The sequence below is a fragment of the Neoarthrinium moseri genome, assembly GCF_022829205.1.
Source record: "Neoarthrinium moseri strain CBS 164.80 chromosome Unknown scaffold116_Wmoseri_CBS_16480, whole genome shotgun sequence".
In the NCBI taxonomy this organism is placed as follows: Eukaryota; Fungi; Ascomycota; class Sordariomycetes; order Amphisphaeriales; family Apiosporaceae; genus Neoarthrinium; species Neoarthrinium moseri.
In genome coordinates, this window is record NW_026055230.1 from 1 (window position 1) to 24,652 (window position 24,652).

General features: G+C 56.7%; 6 protein-coding genes across 6 annotated transcripts; 2 read left to right on the forward strand and 4 right to left on the reverse strand.

Annotated features, from left to right (window-relative positions):
* Positions 1–460: 460 nt before the first annotated feature.
* Positions 461–1,597, reverse strand: JN550_013439 (uncharacterized protein; the record flags this gene model as incomplete). The annotated part of the gene is made up of 2 exons (XM_049312027.1): positions 461–1,492; positions 1,544–1,597. 2 exons carry the CDS (start codon positions 1,595–1,597, stop codon positions 461–463), a joined length of 1,086 nt encoding a protein of 361 aa, XP_049164570.1.
* Positions 1,598–5,688: 4,091 nt separating this feature from the next.
* JN550_013440 (uncharacterized protein) lies at positions 5,689–10,571 on the reverse strand (the record flags this gene model as incomplete). Its single annotated transcript, XM_049312028.1, has 3 exons — positions 5,689–9,128; positions 9,186–9,693; positions 9,747–10,571. 3 exons carry the CDS (start codon positions 10,569–10,571, stop codon positions 5,689–5,691), a joined length of 4,773 nt encoding a protein of 1,590 aa, XP_049164571.1.
* Positions 10,572–11,644: 1,073 nt separating this feature from the next.
* Positions 11,645–13,013, forward strand: JN550_013441 (uncharacterized protein; the record flags this gene model as incomplete). Its single annotated transcript, XM_049312029.1, has 2 exons — positions 11,645–11,839; positions 11,934–13,013. 2 exons carry the CDS (start codon positions 11,645–11,647, stop codon positions 13,011–13,013), a joined length of 1,275 nt encoding a protein of 424 aa, XP_049164572.1.
* An 857-nt stretch (positions 13,014–13,870) lies between these two features.
* Positions 13,871–16,404, reverse strand: JN550_013442 (uncharacterized protein; the record flags this gene model as incomplete). Its single annotated transcript, XM_049312030.1, has 3 exons — positions 13,871–14,182; positions 14,245–16,242; positions 16,306–16,404. 3 exons carry the CDS (start codon positions 16,402–16,404, stop codon positions 13,871–13,873), a joined length of 2,409 nt encoding a protein of 802 aa, XP_049164573.1.
* Positions 16,405–17,803: 1,399 nt separating this feature from the next.
* Positions 17,804–18,769, reverse strand: JN550_013443 (uncharacterized protein; the record flags this gene model as incomplete). The annotated part of the gene is made up of 1 exon (XM_049312031.1): positions 17,804–18,769. The coding sequence occupies one exon, from the start codon at positions 18,767–18,769 to the stop codon at positions 17,804–17,806; it is 966 nt and encodes a 321-aa protein (XP_049164574.1).
* Positions 18,770–21,442: 2,673 nt separating this feature from the next.
* Positions 21,443–23,340, forward strand: JN550_013444 (uncharacterized protein; the record flags this gene model as incomplete). The annotated part of the gene is made up of 6 exons (XM_049312032.1): positions 21,443–21,486; positions 21,568–21,608; positions 21,763–21,860; positions 21,913–22,570; positions 22,661–23,250; positions 23,317–23,340. The coding sequence occupies 6 exons, from the start codon at positions 21,443–21,445 to the stop codon at positions 23,338–23,340; spliced, it is 1,455 nt and encodes a 484-aa protein (XP_049164575.1).
* Positions 23,341–24,652: the final 1,312 nt, after the last annotated feature.

The window sequence follows — 24,652 nt, forward strand, 5'->3', positions numbered from 1 at the left end:
CCCCCTTCCCCCCCCCCCCCCCCCAACCCCTCCCCCCCAACCCCCGCAGCAAGTGTTATTGCAGCCGGATACGTGGTCCCAAGTTCATCAAGGCCACATGGCAGTTTCCCATGTTGATGTTTCAGAGTTGTTTTATTATCGTTCAAGGTAAATGTTGCGCTGCTCCCAAGCTGATACCGACTCTGTATAACGCGCCGTGAAGCCAATTGCACCCCCCGATCTTTTTCCCATCGCCGTCCCCGGAACGCCCCTGATGCTGTCCTCCTCCCCTTGCATTTGACCACGATTGCCTAAGCAGACACACTCATCATTCTAAAGGCAAGATAAACACCAGGAACCCCATGCGTCTTGACCTTCGCTGTGCAGCCATCATGCCAGCCCAACCTCTCCAGCGTGTACAGCCGGTATTAACGTGGGCGTGGGTGAGGGGGATATAATACATGATTCATACAAATACGGCCTAGCTTTGGCTCCTCGACCGGTGCCGCTCACTCTTGGAGAGCTTGTTGAACACGGACCTAGGGTGACTTCTCGGCCCCTCGCCACGCTCCAGATCGACGCTGGCACCAAAGGTCCCGGCAGGCAGGACCTCGAAACCGGCATTCACGCGCCTCGACGACCGGTTGACGTGCGTCTCGCCCGAGTAGGACCGCGCCGGGGGGCTCATGACCGGTGTCTGCGCTCCGCTCGGGGTCAAGGACGACGCATCGCTTGCTTGCCTCGTTCGCGAGCCCTCAGGCGTGCTGAACGGGTTCTCGCTCGTCCCCGCCGCAGGCCCGAAGTACCCGTCTCTCTCCCTCATCAAGTCCGGGAATGGGCTCTGCTTCCGGCTGTGGGTTCGCACGCTGGACTGGTGCGACGGGATGGAGCCCTCGTCTGAGGAGCTGGAGGTACGGTCGCCTTCGGTGGCCCGTCGCACTGGGGCGGGCACCCTCGAAAACGAGTTTGTGGGCACGTACGTCTTCACGGCCGGACGATCTGCCGGTGAACCCTGGAGTTGGTCCAGCGTGGCCGCCGTGTAAGACTCCCGTGCCCTAGCCGAAGGCCTAGCCGGCGCATGCTTGGGTTTGTAAGTCGCTGCTGCACCTACGGCAGGCGACCTTGGCGGCGAAGAGTTGGCGTCGGGGCCAAAGGTGCTCTCCGACGGCGTGCGCTCTGGCGAGGCTGTGACCGGCTCAGATATGGCCTTGGCCTTGCCCTTGCTGTCGTGATCCGAGTTCAACGTCAGGGATGAGGCTCCCAGGGGGCTTTGGGAGTTGGGCGTTCCGGGCCTCGAAATCCAGATACCGTCAACTTCTATACCGCTTTGAATCGCTCGGACGCCGAAAGGAATATCCGGTCGCTTCCTGAGGGTGACGCCAGTCTTCTGGATCTCGGCCATCCTCGATTTCTTTTCCTCGTCGAGGATCTCATGCTTTCGCGTAGACCGGTTGATCCACCACAACTTCCCTAACCCGGCGAAGAATGTGAGGACAATCGAGCACGCAAGCACCTTGGCTTCGTTAGCCTACGCCGACTACACACGGGGCCATGACCGACTCACAAATGTCATTTGCTGCCACAGCTCCCAGTTGCTGAAAAACACGATGTTCCCCATCTTGAGTGTTGTCAAACGAACGACAGTTACTGAACTCTAGTCTCTAGTGTGATTGAGGAGCGACGTGTCGCCTTATACGGTTTGGTACAGAGCAATAGCTCTGTGGCCCCCAAAACGAAGGTGGCTCAGTGTGATGTTACTCGAGAGTGAACGAAGGCGGAGATTTGTGGCGTGTCTTTTTCCCGTTAATCCCGGGCTGCGGTCTGCAACAGGTATTCGAATTGCTGCCGGCAGGTGCGATGGGCCTCTGAGGGTCTGGCCGCTCGTTTGGAATACGAAGAAGCTGCAAGATGTTTGTATTCCCACCGAGTTGCAGGTACGAGATACGAGAGAAGAGGCTTGAGGCGGGAAGCCTCTGGAGGAATTCGTCCGGTCTGACGCCAAAAGCAGACTTGCTGGAGATGAGAGAACGAGAGTCTTGTCCAAGACTTTGTCGGTTCCCAGCTCGCACCGGTGCTCGGGGTGCAGGAGCTGTAAAGCTGATCGCAGGCAGACCTGCTGCAGGATCTTGTCGAATATAATTGGAAGCCCTTGTGTAACCAGGCTGTTCTCGGCCCAGCTGGAGATTATCGTGGGGTCGTGAGGTCGTGGGAATGTGACCCTATAGACGAGAGGTACCGGTAGATTAATTGCCAGCCGCGCGGTGCTTATGAGCCAGAGTATCAATCAACCAGGACAAAGTGCGTAAATAGCCGGTAAGGGCCAGGCCAGCAGCACGTTGTCGAACGAGGGGACAGGATCAATGTGATCCAACCAAAAAAGCGAATGACAAACAGAAAGAACAAGGCAGGGAAAAGTGGCAGCGTTTCCTGTTGGCCCTCGCCAGCGGTCCTACGGAAGCACGGGGGTTTTGTACAAAAGTCACCTGCATGCAACGGACTACGGATACCAACAGCACTCGGAGGCCCAAGCTGGGGGGTCTTCCTCGAATGTGTTAACTAAGCGTGCCATTTATTTATTTTTTGGGCAAACATCAAACCTGCTAGTTAGGGACCCCGTCCAGTATGGGCGATCGCCCCAGAGGGGACGCGATGGGTGTTGTCCGGTGTAGCCACCGTACTACTTTACTTTGTACCTGAATAGGAGCCCACTTGACGATGGACGAGAGACGTGCTCTACTCATAGACGTTACATCCCGCGCCAGGAATCCACAGCCGGACTGGGCCACGAACCGGGAACGACCTGGGGGCTCAGTCTGGGCACGCTGGCACGATGCCAGGGAGAGACTTGGCTGCTGTGTAACAGGCGTAACAGAAGCGTCCATGTATAGATCAGGTCACCGCAGCGGCTAAATCCAACAGTGTTGCTTCGTAGCCACCTCGCCACGAGGCCTGCAGTTCGCCAGTGGGAAATCCAGCGACGAGACTGATGGAAATAGCAGTAGACTTTACCCGGGGGCCTGGGCTTGCAGTCTGCAGACGAATAATTATTGTATTCTTCCCCCTTCTCCTCAGCGATGCTGCTCACAGGAAATGTCGTGATCGCATAGCAGTACTCGCTGAAGGACGGCCAGGACACGGCTAACACGTAGTGAGTATCGCATTGGCCTGGATCGACGAACAGCCCATTCGTGATCCACCTGACGTCGATAGAATACGAAGCCAAGGCCGCTCCCTGCATCGATAACTACCATGTTCAGGGTCGTTGGCAGCACTCGCAGGTCGGAAACCATCAAAGCCACCGACGTGTTTGGCCGTGCGGGAGCCATCAGTAGCGCCGGCCCCATTTCGTTGCTTCAGGTTCAACTCTGGCCACTGCACCTCGATATGCCGGCCATCCCAGCTAGTTTCGACCAACAGGGGACAGGGGACAGGGGACAGGGGCCAGGGGATGTGAGCAAACATCCCCGAGTTAGGAGAGGGGGAATTTAAACAAAAAAAATAATCCCCGTTACCGTGGCCCATGGGCCCATCACGACATCCCCGTCTCGGCAGAATTGCAAGTCCCCGATTTGAGAGTACGGCTTCATAGTGCCTTGCACCTCCAGAGTCCTGTTGTGGATGGATTCTAGAACAAAGCGTGGAAGACATAGTTACATAGACCCCAAAGTCGGCAATGCTCCCTTAACTTGGGTTGGTCATGCGACTTCAGCGCGAACACGAGCCTCGTCTTGCCTCATCTACTATGTTGTCACACAACTTCGGCACCATCCCTTTGCAACGTGCAGATTCACTGCTCGGTGGATTTCCTCTTTTCACTGCCGGCTTTCTTTTCTCTGCGCTGTTTGTCAAGGTTCTCTCCAGCGGCCTGAGCTGTCTTGGCGGGCGGTAGGGTAACTACGGTGGTTCGGTGGTTTTGCAATGCAACGTCCATTGCTAGCCTCACCGTTCGGGCAGTTTCAGCGCATGTACTTCTGCTGCTTGGCAGTGATAGCATCGTAGGACGCAAAAACACCGGCTGCAGGGGGCCAGGGGGAGCCGCCAGAGATCCAATCCAGGCTGGGATCTCCAAATGATCGCCTCGGGCCTGGCATTGGCCCCTCTGTGCTCTATCGATCCTAACTTAGATCGCTCCACTTCAGCGTCCGTACCATGTGGAGGCAGCCAGGGTCTTTCACCTCAACCTGTTACAGACTTCGTGACGAAGCCTCTGCTTAATTTATAAACCACCACTGTGAGGTCTAGGGACCCAGAGAACAATCGCCATGATCAGGCAAAATCCACATTGGATGTTGTCGACTCATGACCAAGGATTGCGTGCGTAGGCTTACTCACAAGATCAGGGGAGAAGTAATCAGTATTTAGCCAGCGGACGAACATCATATTTATCCATGTCGAAGCAGGATGACGCAGGCGCTGCCGCGACATACTTACTAAATCAGACATTGTTACGGGACTTGGCCCTACCACGCCTCCCATTCGGTCGTTGCTTCAGTCGCCATGCGGGGACTGCCGCTTCGTCTGCTTCGCCTGGAGTAGCCACGGCGGAAACTCGACTGGTGGGACTGCAACGCTCTCGCCAAGTAGCTCACCATATTGATGGTCCTTCGTCTTTGTGATAGCTGTCGTCCTGGGCCCTATCGTTCCGAGTTCGAAGTTACCTCTTCTGTTATCCTCTTGATCGTATTGTCTTGGGAGCTGAGCATGTAGTCGCGCCTGACATATATTAATCTCCGAGGCTAAGATCTGATAACAACATCCGAGTCTACCCTGTCTTCAATTCTTTCCCCGCAAGGGTTTGCCAGAGGTCGCTGTTGCGCTCGGTTCAACGCATAAGATAGATATTTATATATATCCGAGACGAGATCAAAATTCATTATCAAATGGGCCATTCGTTTGTGGTATTATCATCGCAAATGACACTTGTCCGAATTGGCAGTTTATTCATATGTCACAGGTAAGTCTTTAGTATGTCGAGGGATGCCATTCATTGTCATCCAGCCTGCGATACAGGCTAGGTCTTCGACACATGGAGTAGAATCACGAGCCGAGCAAGACCGAACGCTGAGCAATTAACACTGCAAATAACAATGTCCACTTTGTACGCCATTTCATCTGTATGAGTCCAATATTAATTAATTGCCAGGAGTGCGTAAGCTGCTTCGTAGAACGGCACTTCCGTTTGCACCGTAGCACACTATGCCCACAGCTCACAAGGTTGGCGGTCTTGACATCCACCAATATCTGTTTTCTGCAGGATGACAGGCTTGGTGACCTCTACGGATCCAAGAGCACAGTGTTCTCAGGTATTTGGAACTGATGAATGGGGAAATGAGCTAATTCCAGCAAATGCAGTCATTCGGGACTCAGTCGATCTCTCGCATTCCCGACAATGAACACAGCCGTTGCTCATAATATTATGCCATGCATAATGGCAGAAGATGAGTACGTCCATTAATGTACTGACCATTAGGTATGCCGTAGAAGTATAGATGGGAACGGACCCTGCTCTTTTCTTCCATCAAAATTGAAATGCCACCCTCGTCTTGCAGCTCGACACAGGCCAACTAGAAATCATACAATCGAACAAGGCGGGGACTTGGGAAGCTCAGTTTGACAGGTAACAGTTCTAAATGCGGATCACGGCCACCGCCAGCACATCCACCGAGGAGCTTTGGGGTTGCAGTTCCAAAGCCTAAGCGGAGCGCCTCATTACTCGTAGCGGACGTAACGGGATGGATCGAGGCCGGGTGGCGCAGCAGGAAATCTCGGGTCGTACTCCTCATCCGGTACAGCCACAGTCCTAGAAGGGTTCTCACAATATGTCTGTCGCATCACATCGTGTGACCTTCTTGGAGAGTCAAAGACGCGTTGATGACTAGATCCCAGGCTATGGACTGGATTTCCGGGCCCATAGGGAGACTCTGGCGCATAACGATCTTGTACAGGGGCTCTGCGCGCCGTTGATTCGCGATAGATGGGATTCTCATCTGTGTACCTCGTATAGATAGGTTCATGGTCCCTAAAGATAGGTCTCTTGATATAATACTCGCCTCGTGTATCTTGGACCAGCACGAGCTCGTAGGCTTCCGTGTACGGCCCTCCTGACAGCGGCATCAGTGGTCTTGATTCGCCCAAACGCGGACCTGAATGGTTTGCGGACGGCGGTGAAGGCCGCCTTAGTTCCTGGGTTGGACGTGACGAGTAGTAATCTGCCTGATAAGTATGGTCTTGATCGGCCGCGCAAGATTCGTGGAAATGTCTTGTCGATCTTCCTTCAAATCCAAGCCCAGGAGGGCCACCGTGGGAAAGCGCTCGAGTGTGTGCAGGCTCCGGCGGGTGAGTGGGAGGACTGGTTTCTTGGTAGTACTGGGCAGGAACGGCCTGTGTTGGACGGGTTCGAGCGCGAGTTGGGGGCTGCGAGTGATTGTGCTCATGCATAGGAGGTCGTTCGAGTTGAGAAGGTAGTGGGCCATCGTCGTTCCACCTTTGTTCCCTGGTAGCCCACTGGTCATAGACCGGTTGCACCCTCCTTGGCTCAACGTCGGGCTTCCTGGATGATTGTGTTTCGTATGTATGAAGTGTATGCTCTTCATTCAAGTGGGACTCCAAGCTTGCAAATAGATCATCATCGTCGTCTGACTCGGATTCTGGTGAAGGGTGCCGTGCGAGCAGCTTGCCGGAAGCTGCGGACACCGAGACGGCCTGTTGAGCAGGTGCCTGGGCTGGCGACCTAGCTGAAGATTCTCTCTCGTCGCCGGAGTCCACTTGCGGAGCTACAGAGGTCGAAGCTATGCGGGCAGCAGTTTTGCGCTCAGCAGCCCACATGGCTCGAATTTCCTCCTCTTGGCGCTGTGCTTCGGCTTCAGCCTCCTTGTCGACTTCTTCGTCTTCCATCTTGGTAGCGGCGGGACTCTCCACGCCATTTCTAGCATTGCCCTTCCGAGTTTTGCCGCCTGAACTGGCAGCTGGCTTCCGGTCTCTTGCGGCAGGCTGTCGACCGCGGTGTTTGTTTTGCCGTGCGTCAGGAGAGGTCTGTCCAGAATTGCTATGGCTAGAAAGTTGTGAGTTATGCCGCGGTGCCTGATATGGTGCAAACGCTGGGTTTATATGGCCCTCCGCTGGTGAGGCTGCCGTTGCGGCGGCATGCTGCGACCCGGATTCCGAGGCTGCGTGATGAGGATTGTACGGGATGTGTATACCGTTTATTTGAAGACCATGGCGAGGTATGTTATTTGGTGGATTGTACCCAGCACCGATACTGGCGGGGCCATCTAGAAGTGCACCAGTATGGCCCACGGCAGGCGGAGGCTCGGGTACCATGGGAAGCGCCGCTTGAGGAAACGCCTCTGTGATAAGAGCAAACTTGTGGTTGTCCATGCCAACCATGGCTCGCAGGTTTGAAAGACAGGACAGATCAGGGATGTACACCATGTCGATAGTCCAATCTGGCATGGCACCGCCCATAGCCTGCAAAGGCTCAATGTGTTTTTGCTGAAAATGGGTTACGAGCTGGGGGAGTGAGAAAGTGCTTCTTTCGCCTTCACGCATAACGATATTATCCAGACCTAGTTGGCAAGCTTTGCAAATGAGTCTGTTAACATTGCGGACAGGGCGCATTTCTTTGTTGTTGGAGAGGCCGTCAATGAACATCACCAGCGGTGGGCTTTCTGAAAATCGAGACCTGTACCTTTTAGCCAAGTGCCATAGAACAACACTGACTCTTATATCACCAGTAAGTTCTTTCACGCCTGCAATGGTCATCCATACGTCTCGTGAGTTGCGAGCCAGATCATCAAGTTGAAGCAAAGAAAGCGTTTTGTCCGGAAAGGGGCCATGCTGAGGGATGGGATATACACCCTGGCTGTTAGCATGAAATGCATTATAATTCTGACCATGTTGAACGCCGGGAGGGCCCGTGATGAGAGGGCCAAAATGTGGAGGGTAATAGTGATTGGGTAGCATTCCCTGGTGCGCCGAGAGCACACTCGGCGGTGCGCTGTGACTGGCGTTGAAAGCCGCGGGCGAATGCGGAAATGGAGGATCGTAAGGGCCTTGCTGCTGATTATAGACCCCTGGCGGTGGGCCAAAGGCACTTTGCTGGACCGGATGAACCGGCGGAGGGTAGTTGGCGGTATAGGGTGGACCGGGGTATAATGGTGTATAAGGAACACTCCCAAATGTAATATGCTGCGTTTGGCTGGAGCCTGTTTGATGGGCGTGCCCAGATGCAGGATGTGAAGACAGGCCAGCCGGTTGGCGATGTTGAGCGCTTCTTGCAATGGGATCCGGGTGGAACGGAGGTACTTCCGGCCACTCTGATCGCCAATATACTACTACGCTGCCGAGACTGAGTGAGCTGGTATGTTTGGCAGCATAGTGCTGCACGACACCTTCAAATCCATACGCCTTGAGGTTGTCTTCACATCCGTTGCATATAAACAGTTCCTTGCGATACGATTCGGTGTGAGGCTTGATCTTCGTGTCGAACAGCCATTTCATATTCTCAAGTGTCAATTTCTGGGTAAAGGGGCCCTGCGGCGGATCGCGAGGTGGCTTCCGGCCTTCGGAACGGGCTGCAGCGGCGGCCTTTGTGATTTGAGAATAGAAACGCCTGCGCACAGATAGAAGAACATCCGCTGCAAACTTGGGGCTGTTTTCTCTTCCGACCTTGTTGCCATCATCCCAAGTATCGCGGATGGCCTCGTCGGCGTACATGGATATCTCAGCCCGAAGAGGGGCTTGAGCGTCATCCCAGTCTTTATCTACGAGCTCTTTCGACTCTCTGCTCTGCGATTCTGATCCAGGTGCCCTCGCTGGTTCCTGCACGACTTGCAAGGTCGAGGGAGTCTGTTGTTTGCGCTCCTTCTCGTCGCGCACTTCTGCATCGGCTCTTTGGCCCAGCAAGCGGGGTTTGAGAAGCCCCCATGCGTGATCATCGAGGGGCGTGATGATTTGCAAAGCGGCTTGAAACGCAGGCATATGGGCGAGTATATTGGGTAGCAACGGGGGCTCCAGCAACATAGCGCGCCTCTCGATCTCAGCTTGTCGAGCAGCTTTCATCTCCAAAACTTCTTCACGTGTCCGCACACGCGACTGGTGACTCTGGACGGGTTGTACCGATGTCGGCGGTACCGAGAATGGCGTATCATCTGGAGTAATGGGTGAGTTTACGATTTCCCTGGCGCAAAACCCTCCCCAATACTTACTATCGACGACCAGAGGCATTATGCGTTGCAAACCAGTTGAAGGTGATGGGGCACTCGGAGCAGCATTGGGTAAACTGGAGGTTTCGTGTCTGTCCACTGCGAGGGTCGAGTTTGGGGCACCCGTCGGGCTTTCCGATCCGACATGGTGCATCTGATCTGACGTCTTCAGCTCATGTCGACGAGCACTACAGGCTTGAACTGCTCCGCCGGCGGATTCCCATTTCTCCCATCGAGCAGCATCGAGGCGGCGTTGCTTGCCATAATCCTCAAGGCCCTTGAGCCACTCTTCAGCAGCACCCGACCCGAGATCCTTGACGGTCAGGAACTCCGCCTTGAGCTCGTCAACATGCTCTGAGAAGAACAACTTGGTTAATGGTGCTGATGTGGGGATTTGGCCGTTCTCCACAGTGCTGGGGGTATAGACTTGGAGGTCACCGGTGATCAGAACGAATGGCAATGCAGGAAGAAGTAGAGATGGGACAGAAGACGAAAGTAGTAAGTCGATCTCCTGTCAACTTGTGAGAAAAAAATTGGTCAGGCAATAGAGATGTGGCGACCTACCTTTGTGGTATTGGATACCAAGCAAGGCCCGCAAGACGTCGTTGCGAATGGCCAAATGGTTTTTACGTTTTCCGACCCAGGACCCGGATTCAACTTTGCCTGGGTTGTCAATGCATCGGCGTTTACCAACATGCCACAATATTGGCAGCTCGTGGCGTAGACCAAGCGCCACATGTCCAGCTCGGTCTTGCCCATCAGTGGTGATGGCATCTTGGATGACCAATGACGCCTCCTGGAAACTTGCCAGATGGCATCTGGCTGAAGCGCCGCAACGGGCCCCCGTGTAGCATAGGCGGGAGGACGGCATGGAACGGATGAGGAGGGATCGAGGTAGAGATTGAACAGTCTGCTGACCCGCACTAGGGTGCCAAGTGTAATGGGAGGGACGAAAGTGAAGATATGATGCCAGATCTCTGGAGGTAGCAGAGAACGATCTGCTCCAAGAGAACCTATGCGTTGGGGGCGAGAGGGCACATTCCTGTCCAGCTTGACTTTCTTCACATGCTCTGAGGGTTCCTCTGGGACAAAGTCAGCGCCCGGTGATTTCCGCTTCCCAGATCTATCGCCTCCAGCAGCGCCCCGGCCCTTGGCAGTGGTCTGTGGATCAAGCATGCTGTCTATAGTCGTGTCATCAGGCACACGATGCTGGCATGTGTCCTCAATGTCGTCGTCTGATGCAGGCGACATGGACACATCCGAGTCCGAGCTGTCGTCAAACATGATGACATCTTCCTCGGCTGCAGAGACAGTCTTCTCGGGCACATCTGCTGGACTGTGCGGGCGATGCGTTGCAGCTGAGCGGCCCGCGGCTTCACCCGAGCCCATAGCTCCTATGGTAAACGGACGAAGAGGCAGGCTGCTCGCAATCGGGAGGTTGAACGGACAGTGAGGGCGGCCGTCGCAAGAAGGACAGGCTGGACAAGAGGGGGGGCGCCTCGACGTACACTTGTCAAAGGAGGTCTTGACGGTCTGGGGAAGGACGGGGCAGACTAGACTGAGTACTGGTTGTTTCGAACCAAGGCCCGTCACAGCTTTTCTTTCGAAAAGGTGGCTCCTTGGGTCCGACAGGAAAGTCAGAGGAAGACGGCAGGGGGGGTTTGACTACCACAGCTGCCGACAACAATCGGTCACGACAAGACGGGAATACTCATGGTGACAGTGGCCTTGGCGGCAGTGGTGGAGGCGGTGGTGGGATTTCAATGTAGATGGACAGGCGAGGCTCTCAGGCGTGACGGGACCTCGGTCGAGTCGGATGGCGGTTATTCAAAATCCGTGGCAAAGGGAAAGGGCGCGCGAAGACGTGACAAACAAATTGCCGGATCGCGCACGAGTTGACAGCAAGTCGCGGTATGCGATGGACCCGCGTAGGCGAGCAAGAATGCCAGGCGTCGTTGTTCTCGTGCCCTGCATGTATACTTGTAGGTGTCCGGCGGGTTGAGATACAAGTCCAGGTCCGGCCTTTGGAGGCTGACCCTGCCTGGGCGGCGGTGCATGCAGCCAGCTGAGGGCCAGCTGGGAAGGCCACACCCCTTGTCGGGCTTCCCTAACCCGCACTACAGGCCGCTACATAATAGTTTACCCCCTGCCAAAGATTGCCTCATTTCAGGTTGCTGTGGTTGCCCCTCCCCCGCTATTTTAGGGGCGTACACTGACTGCAACTTTTAGGGTGCCCCGACCGACTCCCAAGACTCCCAGTCGCCAGCGGGCAGACCAAGAAAACATCCGGACAGAACCTCAGGCGCATAACCCATCCGTCCCCTTCGTCCGCCAAACTTTTCACCACGCCTGTCCGCACTCCTGCATCGTGCCGAGCCGCATCTTCTGCTGTCACCCACCCTTTGCTGCCCCGTCTTCTCTTTCTCTGCTGTCAACCAACGCGTCTTCGCCAAGGCTCCAACATGGCCCCCCCCACCAAGGTCTTCTCCCTCGAGGGAAAGGGCCTGAAGCTGGACACCGCCCAGGACCTCGAGGCTCACATCGCCGACTTGCGCGCCATGCACGACGTCGAGGAGGTGAGGCTACTAGGCAACACCCTCGGAGTCGGCGCCTGCCAGCTTCTCGGCGAGGTCCTGGCCACCAAGAAATCGTTGCAGGTGAGCTGCCCCGCCGCCCACCCCCGTGCCCGTTGTCGCTCGGGGGGTCTCCTCGCGAAATAGCCTGCTAACCCGGCCCGCCCTCCCTCTCCAGGTTGCCAATCTTGCCGACATATTCACCGGCAGGCTGCTCAGCGAGATCCCCGACGCCCTGTCTTCTCTCCTGACTTCGATCCTGAACCTGCCCAACCTGCGGACAATCAACCTCAACGACAACGCCTTCGGCCTCAACACTCAGGCGCCCCTGGTGGCCTTCCTCGCCAGGCACGTCCCCCTGCAGCACCTGTACCTCAACAACAACGGCCTGGGTCCCCACGCCGGCATCCTGGTCGCCGATGCCCTCTCCGAGCTGCACACCAAGAAGGAGGAGGCCCGCAAGTCCGGCCAGGATGTCCCCTACCTCGAGACCGTCATCTGTGGCCGCAACCGCCTGGAGAATGGCAGCATGACGGCCTGGGCCAAGACCTTCAGCCTGCACGACAAGGTCAAGGAGATCAAGATGGTGCAGAACGGCATCCGTCAGGAGGGTATTTCCCACCTGCTGAGCGAGGGCCTCAACCGCGCCACCGAGCTCCACACCCTCGATCTGCAGGACAACACCTTTACCCTCATGGGCGCAAAGGCCCTGGCCAAGGTGGTCCCCACCTGGACTGAGATCCAGGAGCTCGGCATCGGTGACTCGCTCCTGGGGGCCAAGGGAGGCGTGCTTCTCGGCTCTGCCCTCGCCAAGGGGAGGAACCAAAAACTTCAGATTCTGCGCCTACAATATAACGACATCACCGCGCCTGGCGTAAAGGGGCTGGCCGAGGCTGCCAAGGACGGCCTTCCTGCCCTGAGGAAGCTGGAGCTCAACGGCAACAAGTTCTCCGAGGAGGACGAGTCGATCCTGGCGCTGCAGGCGCTCTTCGAGGACCGCAAGGAGAAGCTTGGCGGCGATGTCGTGGATGAGGATGCGTGGGGTCTTGACGAACTGGACGAGCTGGAAGAAGTGGATTCTGACGAGGAAGAGGAGGAGGAAGAAGAGGAGGAGGAGGAGGAAGAGGAGATCGAGCCCGAAAAGAGGGCCGAGAAGCTCATCAAGGAGGCCGAGGAGGCCCAGGAGGAGCCCACGGTCCAGCTCAAGGACGCCGAGGTCGACTCTTTGGCGAAGAAGTTGGAGAAGACGACCATTTAAGTGGATATGGTTGGCTGATCCTGAGATCGTCCGGATTAGAGGGCCGAACGTACACGTGGCTGGTGGAAGTTGCCAGTCGACACGAAGATGATACCCTGAGCAACATCCTAGATAGAGTTGTTGCGTAGAGACCATGGATATACGCCATCATTAGAAATGAGGAAAATGAAGAAACGATTCAGATGCCTTGTTTTCCCCGGCTTGTGAATAAGAAGACACATGAATCAAAAAGCAAATTGACTTGGCGAACCCGGCTGTTGGCGACCAAGAAACGCGAAAAGGCAACAACAGCAACGGCAAACGAGAGGAAAGAGGTTGCAATCAGAGGGCACATCCATCAGACTCGGGCCCGAGCGGGGAACTGCTTGACGATTAGCAACTGCACCTGGACATCATGCCATCTACAATAACCTGGCAAGGTCACTTGACTGCTCGCTTTAGTGACTGGTCTGAGGGATGTGGGACAAGTCACCGAAAAGCGTGTTTTAGCTTCTACAGAAAGGCAATGCATCTCCATATACTATCCAAGTTGCTACTATGCAAGTTGTGAGGAATGGCATGGCTCCGAATTGTTATGTACATATATATATTCCTCCACTAGTAAACACTCGCATCGCCGCCACGGGGCTGACCATGAAGCGGCGAGGGAAAGAGTGGAAAGGGGCAATGCTGATGATAAAAGGGGAAGGGGGAGGCACCTAACCGTCTTTGTCTTTCTACATAGTCATACATGTGAACCAAGAAAGGGGAGTACACCAACGTTCCATAGATCGGTGCCGCAGCTGCTTGCAACCCGGCACGTGACAGAGCCCAGTGTGTTTCCTAGCACAGAACCCGACTCCTTTCTTTTTTGTCTATTATAACACTTCGCCAATGATCTGGGCGGCCTCGCGATAGGTCTGGAGCAGCTTCTCGCACTTTTCGCGTTCTTTCTTAACTCCGTCGTCCTCGTACAGCAGCTCCTCGAAGAGACCCTCCTTGTAGAGCGAACTGACCAGGCGGTTCTGCACTACATCCTTGCTGTGGTTGACGAGAAGATGCATGATGGCCTTGGGGACCTGGTCGGCGATGGACTCCCGTACGATATTGAAATAGGATGAGATGAGGGCCCGGATAAGCTCCGTTTCCATGGCCTCGCGCTCGGTCAAGGCTGGCTCAGTGTTGTTACCCTTGGGCACGTGTCAGTATAATTTGGAAGGAGTAGGTGGGGTGTGTCAGGTGCGGTACGAACCATTGCGCCAAAGCCAAACTCCGTCGTCCTCGGGCTCTCCTCCTCTCGGAATAGGGACTGGGAAAGGGCGGGCCGGTGTGTAACCCTGTCTTCGCCTCGGCGTATGCTTTGGCTGAAGGTTGGTTCCTGCGACTGACTGACATGGCGAGGCAGGCCCCCAGGCGTGCCGGCGCCACCCCCTTGGTGTGGCGCCCCATCTTTTCCAAAGAAGTAGTTCAAGAAGGTGTCACGCGCGCCGCCACCGAGCGACTGAGGATTCAACCTCGCTGGGGATCCAGACCTCGCTCCGTTGACGGCCGCGGCCAAGCTGCTAGTGCCGTTCTCCCGGACAGCTGGTGACATACTACGTGTGCCCTTTGCAACCTGCTTCCGAGAGTTGGAAACTTCCCCCTTCTCCGTTGCTGCATCCTCGTCGTCTTCAGGGGTCTCCGTGCCGTTCGGGCCGAGTTCCTTGAGGCGCCGTTTCTCCCGCCGCGCCCTCTCCTCCTCAATGAGCCTCTTCCTCTCCCGGTCCTGCTTGTTGGTCACAACGTGACTCATGGCGGCGGCGGCGCCGAGGAAGTTCGGGTGGTTGGTGTTGATGTAGGCGCGCTGAATGGAGATCAGGGACTCGACGTAGTTTGATGCCGGTCCTAATCTCTCGCGAAGCAGATCTGAAACCACCTCGATGAGCTTGGCCTGTAATCTAGGGAAACGAGACAGCTCGGTCGAGCCGCATGTATGACAGATCTTGATCAGCTCCTCGTAGACGAGCTCCACACAGCGCTGGCTGGGAATCTCTAGAAGCTTGATCTGTGGCTTGACCAGCAGGTCGAAGGCCATTTCGGGGACGAACAGGCTGGGGCGAGGACCGGTCGAGTTCCGGATGGCGGTCCTGATGTCCAAGGCCGAGAGGTTCGACGTAGGATCTATGGACTCGAGCGAACTGCCAAAGACCGAGTTGAAGATGTAGTAGATGCGGGCACCTCCCGACAGCTCCTTGGTGGAGATCTCGGTAGATGTACCGTCAATGGAGGATATGAAGGAGGATGCAAACTTGGTCATGAGCTGTAGAATCATGGAGCCGCGGTGCTCCTTGCCACTGAAGTGCATGTCGCCGTAGCTCGCCAGCTCCTGTTGCGTCTGCCCCATCAAGGTGTTCAGGCGAGCCTTGATATCGGGCAGACGTTCCCGAATGTGGGTCATGAGGGTCTGGTTCAAGGTCTTGGCCAAGAACTGCGTGCCGCAGCGAGTCGCGATGTTTCGGTAGGCGGGGTGGTGCTTGAAGAACTCGTTCTCTGCCTTGAGGGCATCCTCCATGGGCTTGTTGCCCTGGATGTCCTGCTGCGACCGGTTGACGACGCCAATAAAGCCGAGCTTGAGAGGGTAGACGCGGCCCGACAGGATGTCCAGGGCGTTGGTACCGTGGTCCATCAGATCGACCTTGGTGAGGACGCCGACGGTCCTCCGGCCGAGGGGGTCGACATGCCTGGCAAGCTTGAGAGCCTCGGAGTTGACAATGTCGACGTTGGCCGGGGAGACGGCCAGGATGATGCTGTTGGGCTTGGCAATGAACTCGGAGATCAAGGTGCGGGTCTGCTTCTCAATGTCGGGGGGCTGGTCGCCGATGGGGACCTTGGTCAGGCCGGGCAGATCGACCAAGGTCAGGTTCAAGACGTGGGGGGAGTAGATCTTGAGGTTGATGGGCTGCCTGTTGATGCCCTTGTTGCTGCCGGCGACGCGGGCCGTCTCGTTCTCGATCTCGCGCTTGACATCGCCGAAGTCGGTGAACTTGCGGCCGGGAATGTGATGGAACTCGGCCCACTCGGAGCGCCTGGCCTGGTTGGGGTTGTTGTAGGCGGACTGGAGGTCGGGCTCGGCCTCGTCCTCCTCGACGTTGATCAGCTGGAGGATCAGCGGGCGACGGGTGACGATGCCGCTGCCGCGGGGCAGAAAGTCGCGGCCGACGATGTTCTCGAGCACGGAGGACTTGCCGGCGGACTGCGAGCCGACGACGACCTGGGCAGGTTAAGAGGGTGAGCACGAGGAGGGCGGCGGCGGCGGCGGCAGGTGGAAACGTACAATCTGGGGTAGGTCCAAGCTGTCAGTGCCGATGGTGTTGAAGACCAAGTCCTGCAGCTGGTTGACGATGCGAAGCAGGTCATCGCCGAGAGCAGCCATGGCGAGAGATGCTGACACAGATGCAAGCTGTGTCGGTGTTGTTGAGGTTGGCAAGATTGGGCAGGGGGGGCCGTGACGTGACGCAGTTTTGCTGTATGTACAGTACACGGCAACTTGGCACCTGTTCCCAAGCAACCAAAAGGCTGGATCTGGATTGGTTTTGTCGGCAGCAGTCGGACCCCGGACGCTCCAGGAACCGCTTTATCTCAAAGTTTTCGCGAGCTTGCGCCGACTCAAGTGGTCCCGACCCGTGTCTCCGGCCGCCAGGGGAGGGAGAGCGTGGTGGATATTTTGGGCGAAAGCAGACAGAGAGAGGGAGATGGATGGAGAAGTATGTGGACAGGTTCGGTTTACATGCAATCGTCGTTTTTGTTGTTGAAACCGCGGACACCGAGTCTGGGGTGGTCTTGATGCGTCTTGATGCGCGCGATGGAAAATAATCCAGAGAGGGAGGCTATTGGACACACACACACACACGTCGGGGACTGCTGATCTACCTATGGGCCCTATGCATGTGCTGGTGCTGGACCTAAGAAGCCTCCAGGGCTGCCCTGTACGTAACTGCACAGTAGTATCAACAGGCGCGTCTGCGTCTGTGGCGGGCCACCCGGGTCTTGCTGTCATAGGTCGGTTTCAGCGCCCATCAAAAAGCCCCATGCCCAGATTTATGCGGCACCCAGCAAGAAACCTGGCAGCTCCACCGGCCGTTAGCTCCGCGCTGCCGCTTCATTTCAGCTTCGTCATGCGCGAGCCCGCCCAGGGCCCGTCACGTCAAAGCAGCTGGAGGCCAGGAAGGGGGGAGCCTCAAATCAGACGAAAGAAAGACCATCGAAACCTCAGCCTCGTGCTAGCTCAAATCACTGCCTGGACCGACTGAGCCTGCTTGCCTGCTTGCCTCACGACACGGCCACGACGACGTCCTAGGGTGCATATCATTCCGCTCCGCTACAACTACAACCAGCTTGGACCTGGACTGCCTCTGCCATACAGAAGTTCTATACCTAGTGCCACACTGCCATCCGTTTTGCGACCTTCCCCAGCCTGCGAAGCAGATAACGTACAATTTGAGCATCTCATGCGACTAACATGGATCACGTACCTCCTACCCGAGGTACCTAGGTATATTTATGTAGGTATGAAATTGGAAGACATATGCCCCTTTCCCCTCCGATGTGGGACTGTACGCTCGCCATTACTTTTTGCTTCGTTCAACTGCCAGCCACTAACACGCCCGAGCCATGGCGTTGTATGCTATCTATTCACTCTATCTACGGTACGTCGCATCAAGGTGTAGTACGACATGCTGCAGGTTGAGAGCCGAAAAGATCGTGAGCCACACACACACACACGCACACACACACATACACATACATACACATACACATGGGACCAAGTCTATTCATCCATCTCGCACGTGAGCTAGAATCTGCCGCAACCTTAGAATAGCCTTTGCCTCTGCCGGCGTGGCTTCGCGCCCGCCCTCCTGTATCTTTCGGGCCTCCGCCTGCGCCTCCTGCACCAGCATCCCCAGGTCTCCCCAGACTTCGTCGGTGTAACGCGAGAGGACGTCGCCCCATTGGTTAGCCCACGTCCTTCTGGCCTCCGAGACGTCTGACGTCCCCATGTGCTGCCAGAGTTCACTGGTGCCCCGGAGTGAAGCCTCGTCGCCCACATACTCGGGCACAAAGTTGAGCAGGTCGTCCCAGTCGGCAGGCCGGCCCCCAGTAGCGGACGAGGCCGCCGAGTTACCAAAGAGAGCTCGCCGCAACGCCGTGGCGTCGTCGCGCGAGAGCGGTACGTCGGGGTCCGGCCGCACAACCTCATCGTAATCAGTGTCGAGTAGCTTGACGACCTCTAGGCCGTCCGTGCTTGCATAGTCGTCGTGCGAGAGCATCCGACTCGCCTGTGGTGCAGTGGCCCCCATGCGTTCATCAAGGTCCAGACCATGCTGAACCCCCAAAGACTGCGACACGCTTGTGCCGTCCAGGAAATTGGAAAAGGCGGCCTCTTGTTGCTTGACGTGCTCCTGAGCATGTGTGGACTTGACGTTGCCGCCCAAACTTGGCCCTGCCTGGTGGGCGTAGCTGGACGTCTCCCCTTTAGACGCCTGGGGGCGTGGGATCGAAGCTCCTGCTTTGTCCGAGGGCAAGAGATGGCCCGCGCTGTCGAACCCTGACACCAGGCCCGACCCCAGCGTCAGTGCCGAGTCAGCCACGCGGGATGAGAGGTTTGCCCTGCTCCCTCTCTGCATTTCCTTCTCGCTGCCACCGCTCGCAGGAAATGTCACGTCGGTACTTCTCCCCTTTCCATTTTCCTTTTCCTTCCCTTTGCTGTTTGGAGGGGTTTGCGGGCCGTCCCTCTCCATGATGTAAGCCTGGTCTAACGGGACGGGTTTTGACGTTTTGTCAAACGGAAGTAAAAGATGGCATCAGTGATGAATGGACGTTGTTGGTAAATGTGCACGACGGCAAGGGTGTTATAATACGGGAGGAAGATATTGCTTGTGAGATGCGGAATACTGAGGTGCAACAGCTCGTGTTGCGCCTAATTCGTGGCCGTAGGTTGGAACACACGCACTATGCCGGGTAACCTCGGGACATGACAAGACTTGTGGGTTATTGGGCGGTCGTATCCTTTAGGTTGGTTCGGTTGCCTCTGCGTAGCGCATCGCATGGCACACGTAGAATGCCAGGCAGGCTTGATCACCCGTTGAACTGCGGACAGAGGGACTTGGGGTTGACTTGTGCTTTGAGACAGGACGCCGCCTGTGCCATGCCGTATAGTGTGGCAGATGATAAGTCGCACATAGCATGTGACCGCGGATGGCAAGCACAGATCACTGCGAGCCCTCTTCCCCCGCCCAGTTTTCGCTATGCGAGTATAGTTATATAGTTGGGCGTAATGTAATAGTTCGTCGGGTCGCGTCTTTCCCAACATTGGCTGAAGAAAGATGGGGGAAGACGGTTCGAGCCATGACCAGTGCTTGCTGTTTCTTGGCCTAGACGGATTGACTTGGATGCTGTGCAATTGGAGATGTCATAATGGCTGTCCAGAGGGGGATGCCGAGCAAGACTCGTGCCACGTCACGTGCGAACACACCGGATCCGGTCGACTCGGCAAAGCCTGAACAAAGACGTAGCAAATGCAACAAACGATGGACTCGAAAGTTCTTTGTGATGCATCATGGGTGAGGGGTGGGCCGTTGTGGCTGGTGAAGCACCTGTCTCCAACCTAGGTAGCACATTCCAGGTAGAGCAAGAAGCGGCCACCTAGTTTGGGAATAGAGAAAGGCTTCTGGATATCTGTATAGCAGGATATGTAGGTGCACATCTAGGCGATCGATGCTACCGACGCTTCATACGTCGCGATACTGTGCTGGTGTAGGACAATGACTACCTAGGTACCGAGTATAATAACTTCCGAGTACCTACGCACCTAGCACTACATAGGTACTGTAGATACGCATCCCTATAGATATGGACGCATACCTCGATAGCGGCACTACCAAGGTCAACCCCACCTTGTCCTCGTTTGCTCCCCAAGCTGGCAGCTGGGTGCAACCTTGGAACTATGTCATATCCGTCGTTTTAGGCCTAGCTCGTCCCCGAAGAAGCGGCACTGATGCAACCGCCTGGAGCTCTCTCGTGGGCCTCGAGCTTGGAACCCACCTGGTGTAACTGGGCATGAGGTCTGAGAGCTTGGCTAGGCCTGCTAACTGAGAGGGCCCTGCGAGGCGTGTAAGGCAAGTAATCTGGAAGGCCGCCTTTCGCCTTTCGCCAACGCCCCGCGCCCAGAGCCCAGCGGCCAGTGGCCAGTGGCCAGTGGCCAGTGCCCCAACTTATCTCCAGGGCTATCCCCAAACCCAAAGACCTCCAGCCCTCCGGCCATGCAGACAGAACCTGATGTCAGCTCACGCATCTCTCCCCTCCCGTGGGATCGTTAACCTAGATAATCCCGAGTGGTTGTTTGTATAACGCTGGTGCGAGAAACCTCCGGAAAAGCCTTTTTCTCGTCGTGTTGAACGCGCGCTGCCCCTCTTGTGTGTGTGCCCCCCTTTGTGTGTTTACTGCTCTTTTTCTTAAGTTAGTAGGCCGTGTTGTGAAGTCGGCGGCGTCCGAGAACCCGCAGGTTTCCCGGTCGCTTATCAACCAAGGATTCTGCCTCTCGAGTACGGAGTACTGTGTACAGACAGTACAGTAATTGGGGGCCGCAGCTGGGCAGAGTGAGAGAGGGGTTCGGAGCGCCAGACAGTGGTTGGCCACCGCGACCAGCGCCCGGAGCTAGGCTCTTTGCTGCTACTGTAGGTGCCCCCTTGAGGCAGTCGCTGCGCTGCGTCAGGCTTGGATCAGTGGGCATTAGCTCAGCTCCAGCTCACCAAACCAGAGCAAAGCAGCCTAGGCCCAGTGTCCACACACCAACACCCGACCTGCATTGTTCCATACCTACTGGACTGGCACGACGCACACCACACAAACCTCCGCCCGCCGCCCACCGCCCACCGCCCACCGCCCACCGTCCCATCGTCTCCAGCCCAAGCCCCGGGTCCAGGTCTACGCTACCCTCACCACACCTCATACCATACCATAACCATAACCATACCATACCATACCGTACCGAACCCCCGACCCCAAGCATCCCCCATCCCGTCTGCATAGACAACCTGCGCGTCATCGTCGCCGCTGCCCCAGCCTGCCCGTCCCGACCGCAACCACGACACACATCTCTCTGACCACCGCCGCCGCCGCCGCTGCTGCTGCTGCTGCTGCCGTCGCCGCCCTCTTCGTGCCATCCCATCCCATCCCATCCCATCCCACCCCGTTTCTCTGATCCACCCGCCGTCCTCACTGACTGACCGACAAACCCACCCCGTCCTCTTCGGATACCCGACCCTCCCAAGAAGCTTTGCCTGCCCTGCCCTGCCCTGCCCTGCCTTGCCTCGCCGAGCCCAGCCCAGCCCAGCCCAGGTCAGGTTCCCGCCAGCATCAACCAGCGCCCCGGCCCACGACCGCATTGAAGCTCATCGGCCATTGCTACGACCATGGTGGATGTAGACACGAACTCTCCCACGTGGAAGTTCACTCAGTGAGCACCCCTCCCGCCCTCGTCCCTCGTGGCCCGACTGCTCCAAGCCCCGCGATGCTGACCCTGCTTCCCCTCCTCCAGGTGTTTCGGCGACAAGGGCGATGTTGAAGACATCACAGAAGGTGAGCTTCCACCAACCCGGGCGCCCATGCGTGGTCCCGGCCGCGGTCTGTCCCTCTGGCTGCCCGCCGCCGCTCGGCCTGTTCTTGTGTCATCGGCCCTCGTGCCCTGCTGCTGGATCATCCCGTGCTGCATGCTAACTGCTCCTCTGCCCAGCTGATATCATATCGACGGTCGAGTTCGATCACACGGGCAACTACCTGGCCACCGGAGACAAGGGCGGACGTGTCGTGCTATTCGAGCGGAACGAGACGGTCAGTCCATGCCTCGCACCCGCGTGCACACGACCCAGCTGACAGGGCGCAGAAAAAAACATGTGAATACAAGTTCCATACCGAGTTTCAGTCACACGAACCCGAGTTTGACTACCTCAAGTCGCTAGAGATTGAGGAGAAGATCAACAAGATCAAGTGGTGCCGTCGCCAGAACGCCTCGCATTACCTGCTATCGACAAACGACAAGACAATCAAGCTCTGGAAGGTCTTTGAGAAGTCGCTGAAGGTCGTCGCCGAGAACAACCTCACCCATGACCCGACACCGGGGAACGCGCTCGGTGTAGGCGGAGGCGCCCCGCGGGCGAGCCCGTCGGCCGCCCACTTCAAGAACGCCAGCGACCTCAGACTGCCGCGTCTGACGCATCACGACACCGTCGTGGCCGCCGTCCCGAGGCGCACCTACGCCAACGCCCACGCCTACCACATCAACAGCATCTCGGTCAACAGCGACGGCGAGACCTTTATCAGCAGTGATGACCTGCGGATCAACCTGTGGAACCTCAACATCCAGGACCAGAGCTTCAACATTGTCGACATCAAGCCCGCCAACATGGAGGAGCTGACTGAGGTCATCACCGCCGCCGAGTTCCACCCACAGAGCTGCAACTGGTTCATGTACGCGAGCTCCAAGGGCACCATCAAGCTCGCCGATATGCGGGAGAGCGCTCTGTGTGACCAACACGCCAAGCGTACGTTCTGTTCTGTCCTGCATTTTCCGTCGAGGCGGCTGCGGGCCTAGTTGACGTGATCCCAATGCTGATGACTAACCTACTTTGTAGTATTCGAACAAGAGGAAGACCCCTCGTCAAGGTCTTTCTTCTCGGAGATCATTTCCTCCATCTCCGACGTCCGCTTTTCTCACGACGGTCGGTACATTCTCTCGCGAGACTATCTGACCGTCAAGATCTGGGACGTGAACATGGAGCGCCAGCCGGTCAAGACCATCCCTATTCATGAGCACCTTCGGCCGAGACTCTGCGATACATACGAGAACGACAGCATCTTCGACAAGTTCGAGGTCGTCTTCTCGGGCGATGCCAAGAATGTCATGACGGGCAGCTACAACAACAACTTCATGATCTACCCCTCCGATCCGGATAAGGAGATGGAGGTAGTCTTACAGGCAGACAAGTCGGCGTTCAAGGCAAAGAAGGTGGGTGTAGCTACGCCCATCAACGCCTCAGGAAGCCCGGCGACGAATGGCGGCAAGAAGGGGGGATCCCGTGCTGGCAGCCCAGCAGCTGGGGCAGGCCAGGGGCAGCGTATGCGCAAGGAGACCGATGCCGACCAGATTGATTTCAACAAGAAGATTCTGCACATGAGTTGGCATCCGTTTGAGGACAGCATCGCCATTGCCGCGACGAACAACGTAAGCCATGACCACCATCTTATCTCGAGACCAAGACTCCGGGATTCCCTGCTGACATTGACACAGCTTTTCGTCTTCTCGGCACTGTAAAACACAGGGCAAACCCCTCCTGTGGCTTGCCTTGCTGTTCATCGCCACGGTCCTGTGTCAGGTCCTCCCGGGTGGGTTGACTCGAATTGACTGCTGCAGTCACACAGACGGTCTCTTACTCTCCCTGTGCTACCCGGCCTCTCTCCTACTTGATTAGATGTTGGCATAGGCAACCACCAGGTTTCCTCATGGTGCTGGCTTCGGGCTGCTAAACCCCCCCTGTTGGACGGGTCAGCCCTGGCAGGGTTTGAGCAAGGATGACCAACGCGGAATCGCGATCGAAAGGTGGGAAATGGAACCTTTGGTCTGGTGATCAGGATGCATGGTCTGCTCGGGGGGGTTGAGGATTGTGCACATGAGCCATGACCAACAGCGGTGGCTCAGGCTCGGCAAGGGAATCCAGAATGGGCTGGTGGCGTTGGAATGGACGCCGACCATCGATATAGACGTTTACAGGCAGACCATAAGTACTGGGAATGACCAAAGGCAAATCCAATTGCAAAGCATGCTAGCGTGTATCGATGGTAACTGAGGTTCGACGTAAAGAGGTGCCAGTGCGTGCGCAATGCATGATGTATTGCCAGGAGGGCTCCTGGCACCTGCGGCCTGCCTCCAGCTCCAGACCTAGCCTCCATCTTAGACTCATGCCCCCTTCTCGATACCTGATAGTTACAGACCGGCAGTCATTCTCCCGCAAAAGTAGGCCGTACACGATGCCATCCATCTACCCGACCACTACCCCGAGGCGGGCTGAATGGACCTACAGGCCACGGAGAGCATCCTTCAAAGTTTGCACGCACCACCAGCCCAGACAGCTTCTGCTCTTGCGTCTCATGACTCCGGCCCACGGCTTCTCAAGACGTCGGCCACAACCTCCGGATGCCGGGCCCGGTTCCACACAAAGTCGGAACCTCCGCATACCATACTATGTAGTATCGTAGCTTAGTGCGGCTGCGGCTCTGCAAGCCTGCCTGCCTACCTTGTGTGTACGCGGCATCGGTCGACTGGCTGGTCTAACCCAGTTGACCTGGTTAGGCGCCAGCGCGATCGAACGAACGAACGAACAAGTCCTCCCTTTCGCGCATCCGATGCGGTCAAGCCGGCCTAATAAATTGAACCGTCTGCCACAGCAATCCATGGACAGTGGGCGGTGGGCGGGGCTATGGATCTCGACGGAGCAGACCAATGGCGTGCAGCACGACCCCTCCATCCCATCACGGCCGGGCGGCGGGCCGAACAGGACTTTCCCTCAGGCCCCAGGGGTCGCCAGGCTCTGTTCAGAAATTGGATCCGGCACTTGAAATTGGAGGGG